Source organism: Callithrix jacchus, chromosome 5 (assembly GCF_049354715.1).
Source record: "Callithrix jacchus isolate 240 chromosome 5, calJac240_pri, whole genome shotgun sequence".
Taxonomy (NCBI): domain Eukaryota; kingdom Metazoa; phylum Chordata; class Mammalia; order Primates; family Cebidae; genus Callithrix; species Callithrix jacchus.
Genome location: NC_133506.1, coordinates 30119324 through 30129135, shown reverse-complemented (window position 1 = coordinate 30129135; position 9812 = coordinate 30119324). Strand labels below are relative to the sequence as shown.

At 54.4% G+C, this 9812-nt stretch overlaps 1 protein-coding gene across 2 annotated transcripts; it reads left to right on the top strand.

The window, feature by feature from the left end:
* The first annotated feature begins 2976 nt into the window (after nucleotides 1-2976).
* CD93 (CD93 molecule) lies at nucleotides 2977-9175 on the top strand. Of its 2 annotated transcripts, none has more exons than XM_008995835.5 (2): nucleotides 2977-5014; nucleotides 5339-9175. In XM_008995835.5, exons 1-2 carry the CDS (start codon nucleotides 3138-3140, stop codon nucleotides 5361-5363), a joined length of 1902 nt encoding a protein of 633 aa, XP_008994083.1. In that variant the 5' UTR covers nucleotides 2977-3137; the 3' UTR covers nucleotides 5364-9175. The 2 variants fall into 2 exon arrangements, with proteins under 2 accessions (XP_008994083.1, XP_008994082.1); XM_008995834.5 differs by having other exon boundaries at nucleotides 2977-5068.
* The last annotated feature ends 637 nt before the right edge of the window (nucleotides 9176-9812 follow it).

The window sequence follows — 9812 nt, the reverse complement described above, 5'->3', positions numbered from 1 at the left end:
CCCTAGTGTCCTTCCACCTCCCCAGTGCCCTTCCACCCACCCTAGTGTCCTTCCACCTCTCCAGTGCCCTTCCACACACCCCAGTACTGTTCCACCCCACTCCACCCCAACACAGAGAACTTCGGACCTGGGCTCTCCATGGCTCTTCAATCTTCCATCTCTAATCTGGGGGCCAGCCCAGTCCAGGTGGCTGTCATCTGGCCTGGAAACCTGCAGCCACCTGCTGAGGCCACACCATCACCACCACCACTGCTTGGGTCCCATGACCACTCCCCTTCCACATGGTCCAGTGACCATTCCCCTTGTCCTTTGGGGACAAGGCCTCACGCCAGCCCTCAGTGTTTCCCAGTGGATTTCGGGACAAAGCCCAAAGCCTTCATTCCTGGGGTTCACAGGACTCCACCTTCCCCTGCATCCTCTCTCCTACTGCCTGGGCTTCGGTTTCCCTGCCCTTCACTCACACCCTGTCCACAGGGTTTCCTACATGCTGATGCCCCATCTCAACACCACTCCACCTCTGAGCTGCTACTCCTTTAGATTCTGGGTTTACTGCTTGTCTTCTCCAGAGGAGTCTCTCCTGACTGCCTATCCCCCAGCCAGGATGCCACCTACCCCGCTCCACTGTGCTGCCTGTGATAAAGCCATCAGTGCCATGACCTGTTCATAGTTGTCCACTCTAACAGACCTCTAGGATCACGGGGACAGGGATCCCTGCCTGGACTCCAATGCCTCATTCAGTGCACAGCAGGCTCTTAATCAACAGATGTGAGATGGTGGATGGATGGACAGATGGATGGGTGAGAGAGAACAGAAAGGGTCCGGTGGCTTCTGCGGAGAGTGCCCAGTGTCTCAAATATCTTTGCTAAAATGCAAGGACCTAAGGCACAGTCTTAGGAAGGTCTCCAGCTGGAGCTGGAGATGGCCCTTGTCCTTTGGGGAGCCAGCAAGCTCCCTAGCGCCTGGTACACCCAACACCTCCAAGGAGGCCACTGTGGTGGGAGTTGGTGCTGAGCCCATAGGCATTCCCTGTGTTCTCCACCATGGGGCTTCCCCTGGGGCTCTCATGGTCATCGCAGAGCACCAAAGAGTTGCCACTGTGTAGTGAATTCTTATCATTGCACGTTGCCTCAGCCTCCATTCTGAATCAAGTTGGACCTTCTCCCACCAGAAGCAGGGCCTTGTCACCCGACATGGTGTCCAGGGCTCCACCCACTCCCGGTTCCTCAATGCGGCTGACTCAGATATCTGCCTTGTACACCCGCCCTGGTGACCACCTCCCTGTGGGACAGGCAGATACAGCTCACTGGATGGCCGCACTGACCCCACACTCTACAGGGACTTCCTAGACATGCTGCCATGCCCACCTCTCAGCCACAGGGACCCCACGCAGCCCAGGTCTGGCTGCTTGAAACCCACCAGTGAGAACTCCCCATGGAAAACCTGCTTGGGAAACGCCCCGGACCCCAATAAAGGCTTAGGTCTCAGGTCCCTCTCTATCTCTTCACCCCATTCCAGATGAATGTGCATAATCCGGGCAGCGCCCCTCTTCCCGCTGGCCCCGTGCGGTGTGCTGCCCTGTCCCTGGGATCTGTAAGTGACACGGTGCTTCTGTTGCTTTCTGCGTCTTCTTGTGCTGCCTCCTGCATCTCCCCAACTCACACCCCAACCCAACTTTCCTCTTGTCTGGGCCCTCCTAGGGAGTGGCTGTCCAGGAATAAACTGGACACGGGTCAGACGAGAGCCACAAGTGTGTCTGTCCATAGAAACAAGTTTTGCGTGAGAAGGAGCCCTGGTCACTGGGCAGGGCTAGAATTTACAGCCAATCTCTCAAAGTGAGAGATACGTGTGCTGACAAAGACAGGGGACTTGGAGCACAGCCGAGCCCCTCCCTCAACCGGGATGGTGCTGAGGTGTCTCGGGCCCCCAGAATGTCTGGCACTGGCCCAGCAGCAGCCCAGGGTCTCTTTCTCAGCAAGTTGCCGTGGGTTGGCTTCCTCCTTGTCTATTTCACTTCCCCGCCTAAATAAACTGGTCTCCCCAAATCCTTGTCTCAGGGTCCCCTCCTGGGGGATCCCAACCAATGAGCAAAGGTGTGTGGCAGCAGGAAAAGCAACCTGTGATTCCAGGGCTTTCACCAAGTGGTGGTGTCATGGGAGGGCCTGCCCAGACTTCGACGCCCACTCCCTGCCCAGATTTCCGGCCCTTGCTGGGAATCCTGAGCTGGGGAAAGTGAGCCTGGAGCCCTGTGCCATGAGGCCGGACACATTTTCATTTTCTTTCTGATGCTTTTTGTGACCCTGCCACCTCACAATGCAATATTTCCATTGTGAAACCTCCAACCTCCAAACTGCCCAATTTCATCCAATTTGGATTCGCATTCTCGAGGAGCTTGGCATTATGTTGAAAACCAAGACGTTCCCATGACCCGGCTCCTATTAAAAAAAATGCCTGTCTATTTAAAGTTCACGATGGGGAGATTAAAGAAAAAAGACTCCCAAAGCCAACAGAGAACATGAGATAGGCAAAAGGAAAGTCCAGTTTGCTTCGCTTCTAAAAAAGGCTGAAAATTACAAGCATCCATGGCCTTGTGTCTTAAGTCTCAGAATTTTTTTTTCTCTTTTGGTTGTTTGCAAACCAAAGTAGAATTTTATTACGGGTTACTGAGGAAGCTTCCTTGAGTTTCTAGCCCCCAACGTTTCTGCACACTCCAGGGCATATACTGAGGCTCCTCATGCCACGAGAAAGAGAATGGAGCCAAGATCAAGCCGGCGGGATGTCGGAGCTGTAACGTCTTCCCTACCCCGCACCCACTGCTGAGTTTCCATAGTGCTGAGCCAGGGACCCGGCAGAGCCGGCTGGTTCCTTTTATGAACAACAGCACCGTGATGAAGGCAGCAGGAGTCAGAGAACCATTCATTGCAGGAAGCCCCAGCATCCGGTGAGAAATAAGAAGTACAGCAGCACAGGATACGCCTTGGGTCGGGGGACGTGCAGAGCCCGCAGCCTTTGTGTCCTTCTCTGGGCCAGAGTGGCTGCAGCTCACCCCTCAGCTCCCCTCAGGGCCCAGCTGGGAGCCGAGATAGAAGCTCCTGTCCCCGTCGTCCCTGCTGGGTTTCTCACCTCCCGCCGAGGGGCACATGGAGACCGGGATGGCCACCTTCACCACCCTGCTGCTGCTGCTTCTCCTGGTCCAGCCAGGGGCTGGAACGGGAGGTGACACGGAGGCGGTGGTCTGCGCGGGGATGGCCTGCTACACGGCCCACTGGGGCAAGCTGAGCGCCGCTGATGCCCAGAACCACTGCAGCCAGAACGGGGGCAACCTGGCCACTGTGAAGAGCAAGGAGGAGGCCCAGCACATCCAGCGAGCCCTGGCCCAGCTCCTGAGGCTGGAGGCAAACCTGACGGCGAGGATGGGCAAGTTCTGGATTGGGCTCCAGCGAGAGAAGGGCAAGTGCCTGGACCCCAGCCTGCCACTGAAGGGCTTCAGCTGGGTGGGTGGCGGTGAGGACACGCCTTACACTAACTGGTACAAGGAGCTCCGCAACTCGTGCATCTCCAAGCGCTGTGTGTCTCTGCTGCTGGACCTGTCCCAGCCTCTTCTTTCCAGCTACCTCCCCAGGTGGTCCGAGGGCCCCTGTGGGAGCTCAGACTCCCCTGGAAATAACATTGAGGGCTTCGTGTGCAAGTTCAGCTTCAAAGGCATGTGCCGGCCCCTGGCCCTGGGGGGTCCAGGCCAGGTGACCTACACCACCCCCTTCCAGACCACCAGTTCTTCCTTGGAGGCCGTGCCCTTTGCCTCTGCAGCCAATGTGGCCTGTGGGGACAGGGACCAGGACAAGAGTCAGAGTCATTATTTCCTGTGTAAGGAGAAGGCCCCTGATGTGTTCGATTGGGGCAGCTCGGGCCCCCTCTGTGTCAGCCCGAAGTACGGCTGCAGCTTCAACAATGGGGGCTGCCACCAGGACTGCTTTGAAGGAGGCGATGGCTCCTTCCTTTGTGGCTGCCGGCCAGGGTTCCGGCTGCTGGATGACCTGGTGACCTGTGCCTCCCGAAACCCTTGCAGCTCCAGCCCATGCCGTGGGGGGGCCACATGCATCCAGGGATCCCAGGGGAAAAACTACACATGCCACTGTCCCCAAGGGTACCAGCTGGACTCGAGTCAGCTGGACTGTGTGGATGTGGATGAATGCCAGGACTCCCCCTGTGCCCAGGAGTGTGTCAACACCCCTGGGGGCTTCCGCTGCGAATGCTGGGTTGGTTACCAGCCGGACGGTCCTGGAGAGGGTGCCTGTCGGGATGTGGATGAGTGTGCCCTGGACCCCTCGCCCTGCGCCCAGGGCTGCACCAACACAGACGGCTCATTCTACTGCTCCTGCCAGGAGGGCTATGTCCTGGCTGAGGAGGACGGCACTCAGTGCCAGGACGTGGACGAGTGTGCAGGCCCCGGAGTCTCCCCCTGTGACAGCTTGTGCTTCAACACACAAGGGTCCTTCCGCTGTGGCTGCCTGACAGGCTGGGAGCTGGCCCCAAATGGGGTCTCCTGCACCATGGGGCTTGTGTCTCTGGGACGACCATCTGGGTCCCCTGAGGAGTACAAAGGAAAGAAAGAGGGGAGCACTGTGGCCCCCACTGCAACAGCCAGTCCCACGAGGGGCCCCAAGGGCACTCCCAGGGCCACACCCACCACAAGGAGACTTTCACTCTCACCTGACGCCCCAGTCACCTCTGACCCATTTGAAATGCTGGCCCCTAGTGGGTCCCCAAGCGTCTGGAAGGAGCCCAGCATCCATCACAACACGGCTGCCTCTGGCCCCCAGGAGCCTGCAGGTGGGGACTCCGTCGCCAAACAAAACGACAATGGCACTGATGGGCAAAAGTTGCTTTTGTTCTACATCCTGGGCACCGTGGTGGCCATCCTCCTCCTGCTGGCCCTGGCTCTGGGGCTGCTGGTCTATCGCAAGCGGAGAGCGAAGAGGGAGGAGAAGGAGGATAAGCCCCAGAATGCGGCAGACAGGTACTCCTGGGTTCCAGAGCGAGCGGAGGGCAGGGCCATGGAGAACGAGTACAGGTAAAGGGGGCCCTGAGCGACCGGGGGAGGGGACGGGCAGGCATGGGGCATTGACTGCAGTACAAAGAGGTGGCAGCAGGAGCAGGCACAGGTTCCCTGTGGGCAGAAACACCCCGATCCCGGCAGCCGACCCCCAACCTCTCCCCACGCCAGGCACAGGCACGAGGGCCCCCTTAGCGCATGCTGCCCGTCTGCGCAGGGCTGCTCATGGGGCTCTCTCCCAAGCTCCAGAAGTGCAGGCGGCAACACTGCCTCTTTTGTTTTTCATAGTCCGACACCTGGGACAGACTGCTGAAAGTGAGGTGGCCCCACAGACAGTAGAGTCATCGGCCACCGTCCTCAGAGCTTTGAACCCCCAATCCCAAGGGGAACCCACATCTTTCTGAAAGACTGGACCTGATCCTTAAAGGCCCCAGAACATGCAGGTATTTTCTACGTATGCCTGTGTGCTGTTCCTGAAGTGAAGCTGCGTGTTGACGTGCCACGGTGGAAATTTTATGACTCTCTAATGATTCTTACTTCTCCCTTTTCAAATTCCAGTGTGATAGATTCCGGATCAGGGTGTGAGGAGGCCGGGGCTAGGGGCCCCCCTGAACAGCTTCTCTGCTCACTTCGACCACCTAAGAGGAAAGGGCAGGCTGCTCGTGCTGATTAGGATTGAAGGGATTTATTTCTCTTCCTGGGATGAAAACTAAGTCCAGGAATTCTTCAGTTAGATGAGAAGCTCTGGTTTTTTGGTCAAAGGGAAGATGTTCAGGACTGAAAGTATCGCTTTACATTTGCATTCCTGCATTTCCCAGCACGAGTCTTGCTGAGTGGGATCTTGGTGACGTCCCCCAGAATGGCCAGGGGTGCAATTAACCGCTAAGGTCACTGGGAGGCCGGAAGTGCCTCCCTAGTTCTTCCATTTCTGGTAGTCTTGGGTTTATTTGCAAAGGAAGTTTGAAAAGTATGAGAAAAGTTGCTCGAAGTGAGTTACGGCTGTTTGTGACGTCACGTCACCTGCAGGGCTAGGTGAGAGCGGGCAGGGATTGGTTCACAGATACTTGAATTTGTTCATCTAAATATACTGAGGTTGCCACACACTTGACTGTGGATGTGATTGGCCCTAACAAGGAAACAAAATCAAGAACAGCCCGTCTTTCAGCCTGGGAGGCCCCGACGCCCTGCGGGTGGCCCTGCCTCCACTTTGTCCTGCCGGGAAGGCCGGTGCTCTGAGCACAGACGGAGGAAGCAGAACCTTCCATTGGACTGTTCCTGAACGATGTGTGAACTGCAGATGATGCACTGGGCTTGAAGGCTGGCCTTGAAAAGCATGTTAGCACAGTTTGCCGTTCACACTTGATGCAGCCTCCTGGGATTTTCAATCCCGAATCGTGGGTGGGGCGAACACCAAGTAGGGGCTAGTCAGGCAGGTGCTTAAGGAACCTTCGTTCTGTGTCTCTCTTTTCCTTAAAAATGGGGGTGGGGAGTGAAGGGGGAGGGAAAAAGAGAACTAACTAAAATCCTTTTTGTCAGCAAAACCTGCTCAAAGCCATTTAAATTTAAACCCTCATTTTAAAGGGTACACTTGCAAAGATTTCTCCATATGATAATGTGGTCCATAGTGCGTGCTCTCTCTCTCCTTCTCTCTCCCCTTCTCTCTCTCTCTCTCTCTCTCTCTCTCTTCTCTCACAGCACCATTCTGCCTGGGGCACTGGAACGCAGCCCTGGGGGTCACCGGTGGTCCGAGTCGCTAGAAGTTACCTGAGTATCTCTAGGAGGCCTGATGTCGCCTGTGGACTTTTTGCTGCCACTGTGCAGAAGAACAGGCACAGGAAATGTGTCTTCCTCCGAGGCCCCAAAGCCTCGGAGGAAGGGTGCCTCCTTGCTTCTGCTTTTGCCTTAGCAAAGCATCAGTCTCAGCGGTGGCACCCTGGAGCAGTTAAAGTGCCAGCAGGTGCAGGGACTTCAAGTTAATACTCTTGCCAGTTTTGAAATATAGATGCGATGATTCAGATTTTTCTTTTTTTGAGACAGAGTCTTACTCTGTCACCCCAGGCTGGAGTGCAGTGGCGCGATCTCAGCTCACTGCAACCTCTGCCTCACAGGTTCAAGCAATTCTCTGCCTCGGCTTCCCAAGTAGCAGGGATTACAGGCGCCCGCCACTAAACCCAGATAATTTTTATATTTTTAGTAGAGGCGGTGTTGCACCATCTTGGCCAGGCTGGTCTTGAACACCTGACCTCATGATCCACCTGCCTCTGCCTTCCAAAGTGCTGGGATTACAGGTGTGAGCCACTGTGCCAGGCCGGTTCAGATTTTTTTTTTTAATGGAAAACTCAATGGGCAGGGGAGGTGAAAGGAGAGATGGAGGTTTTGTGGGGCTCAGTGGGGCGTTTGGAACTTCTTTTTAAAGTCATCTCATGGTCTTCAGTTTTCAGTTGGAATTCTGGTGTTTAACACTTAAGGGAGACAAAGGCTGTGTCCATTTGGCAACACTTCCTTGGCCACAGAACGCTAGGTGATCTGTGGAGCTGGGCAGTCTGTGGCATGGAGAGCCGCGCTGTCTGGCCATTCAGAGGCTTCTGAAGACACTGTGGGATATGGTGCTGACCAACATCAACACTGAGATAAATGCAAATGCAACACCTTTCCCTCTGGGCCTTGAAAATCCTTGCCCTTATTATTTGGGGTGAAAGAGGCATTCCTGTCCCAGGCTTCTCAGAGCCCCAACACAGTCTGTGTATGAATCCCGGGGTCCTTGAATTTGCTGAGGTCACTACAAGCCCTGCTATTCTCAGTGTTCTGATTGCTCTCACATCCCAGCACCACCGTCTGGTCTCTGGATTTTTCTGTAGGTGGCAACATGCAGCCCCATTCTCAACAGCAGGGAGGGCATGGACCCCCCTCTGCGGAACCCACAAGGGGAGAAATGGGTGACAAAGAGTCCACCTCCTTAAAAGGTGCCCAGGCAGGGCTGGTCCCTCTCCTGCTGGGCGGCACTTCCTGTTGCACATCTCTCCCACTGCTTGGGGAGAGCCAGCAGCTCACCCCACAGCTCAGGAAGTGGGTCTGATAGAAACCACTGGCCTCAAACACGTGCCCTATTCTCCTGTTTATTGCTGCTGTCACTTTGAGGCATGGGAATTCTTGTTTTGGGGATCTCGGGGGCCACAGCAGTGGGTAAACAAAAGCCCATCGGCCAAGGGGCCATTGACCAACTGTCTTTATCCAGAGGGCCCCCTGCTTGCTCAGGCGTGGCACAGCAGGGAATCCACGGGTCACAGTATGGGGAGAGGTGCGCCCTGCCACCTGCTAAATCCTCACTAGACACAGTGTTTCTGTCCCAGTGACCTGTTCAGCAGCAGGACAAGCCAGGGCCGTGGGGACTGGTGGAAGGTTTCACCTGAAGATGGAAAATGAGACAATGAAAATTTGTTGTCCAAATAGCTCAATCATTCTGGGAGACTCTTGGGAAAATTGAACATATTCAGGCCAAACTCTCTTCCTCCTCTCATCCCACCTCTCAAAGCAGATGACGTAAAGAGAACATCTCTCACACACAGCTCACCGTGCCCACTCATTCCTGAATTTCAGGTGCCATCACTGCCCTTTCTTTCATATTCCTGATTTGAGAAAGGTGATGCAGGAGGACAATTCCCACAGGTAATCTGAGGATCACAGAAAAACCAGGGCAGGACGGTATCCACAACGCTTGAGGAGGAATTTGGTGACCATCCTCTGTAGAGGGGCTCCCCTGCTGCTCCACAGCAGCATCCTCTGTAGAGGGACTCCCCTGCTGCTCACAGCTCGGTTTCCAGACAGGACCGCCACATCTGGTCTCTGCCTTCCACGGCCCACACCCCTAAGCATCATCAGCAGTGCCACAGCATCGAGGTGCAATACACCCGTGAGTCGCGCTACAATGTTATGTTTGGGTACCCTGGGGGAAGAACTGCATGAGGCTCTGATTAAGGACTTGGGGACGTGGGCTGCTGTCGCTGCCAGCCTTGCAAGGCCACCTGGAGGCCTGTCAGTCAGTGGCAGAGGAGCAAAGCTTCAGGGAGGCCCAGCCTTATGTCATCTTCCCCACGACTGGGCGTGAAATAAAAACATAAACCTTTATGTGCATGTGTTATGTCCATTTTTTCAGGGTGAACTGAGTTTAAAAGAATTTCTTCTCTTCAAGTTGTTTTGTCTTTTCCATCCTCTTCACGAGCGTCTTATCCCTGCGCAGTCTTTCGACGGATAGAGATGGTCATGACATACTTTTGTTTCAACCTTTATTCCTATAAATATTTCTGTGAAAACTGGGAGAACAGAAATGGCATTTGACAAAAAATTGAATTAAAAATAACAGTCTTCTTAAAACTAACATAGGAAACCCTTTGCTATTATTTCTCTCCTTAGCTTCTCCATTGTCTAAATCAGGAAAACAGGAAAACACGGCTTTCCAGCAGCTGCAAAATGGTTTAGTGGCCCCGACATGTTTCCATCACCTTGAACAATAGCTTTAGCATGGAAATCTGAGATATGATCCCTGAAAACATCTGTCTCTACTTCGGCTGCAAAACCCATAGCTCAAATCTATATGGTTTGTGCATTTTGTCAACCAAAAAAAGGAGGATGGTAATCCAAATTCTCCATATATTCATTAATCAAGACACGATTTTCATACTAGATTCCCGAGACAAATACTCACTGAAGGGCTTATTTAAAATAAATTGTGTTCTGGTCTGTTCTTGTAGACAATGCCCTTCTA

Excerpts from the sequence above, each read along its gene's own strand:
- CD93 (XM_008995834.5), top strand. The coding sequence starts at position 3,138 with ATGGAGACCGGGATGGCCACCTTCACCACCCTGCTGCTGCTGCTTCTC. Across the intron at positions 5,069-5,338 it reads GCCATGGAGAACGAGTACAG|TCCGACACCTGGGACAGACT; the intron begins GTAAAGGGGGCC and ends TGTTTTTCATAG.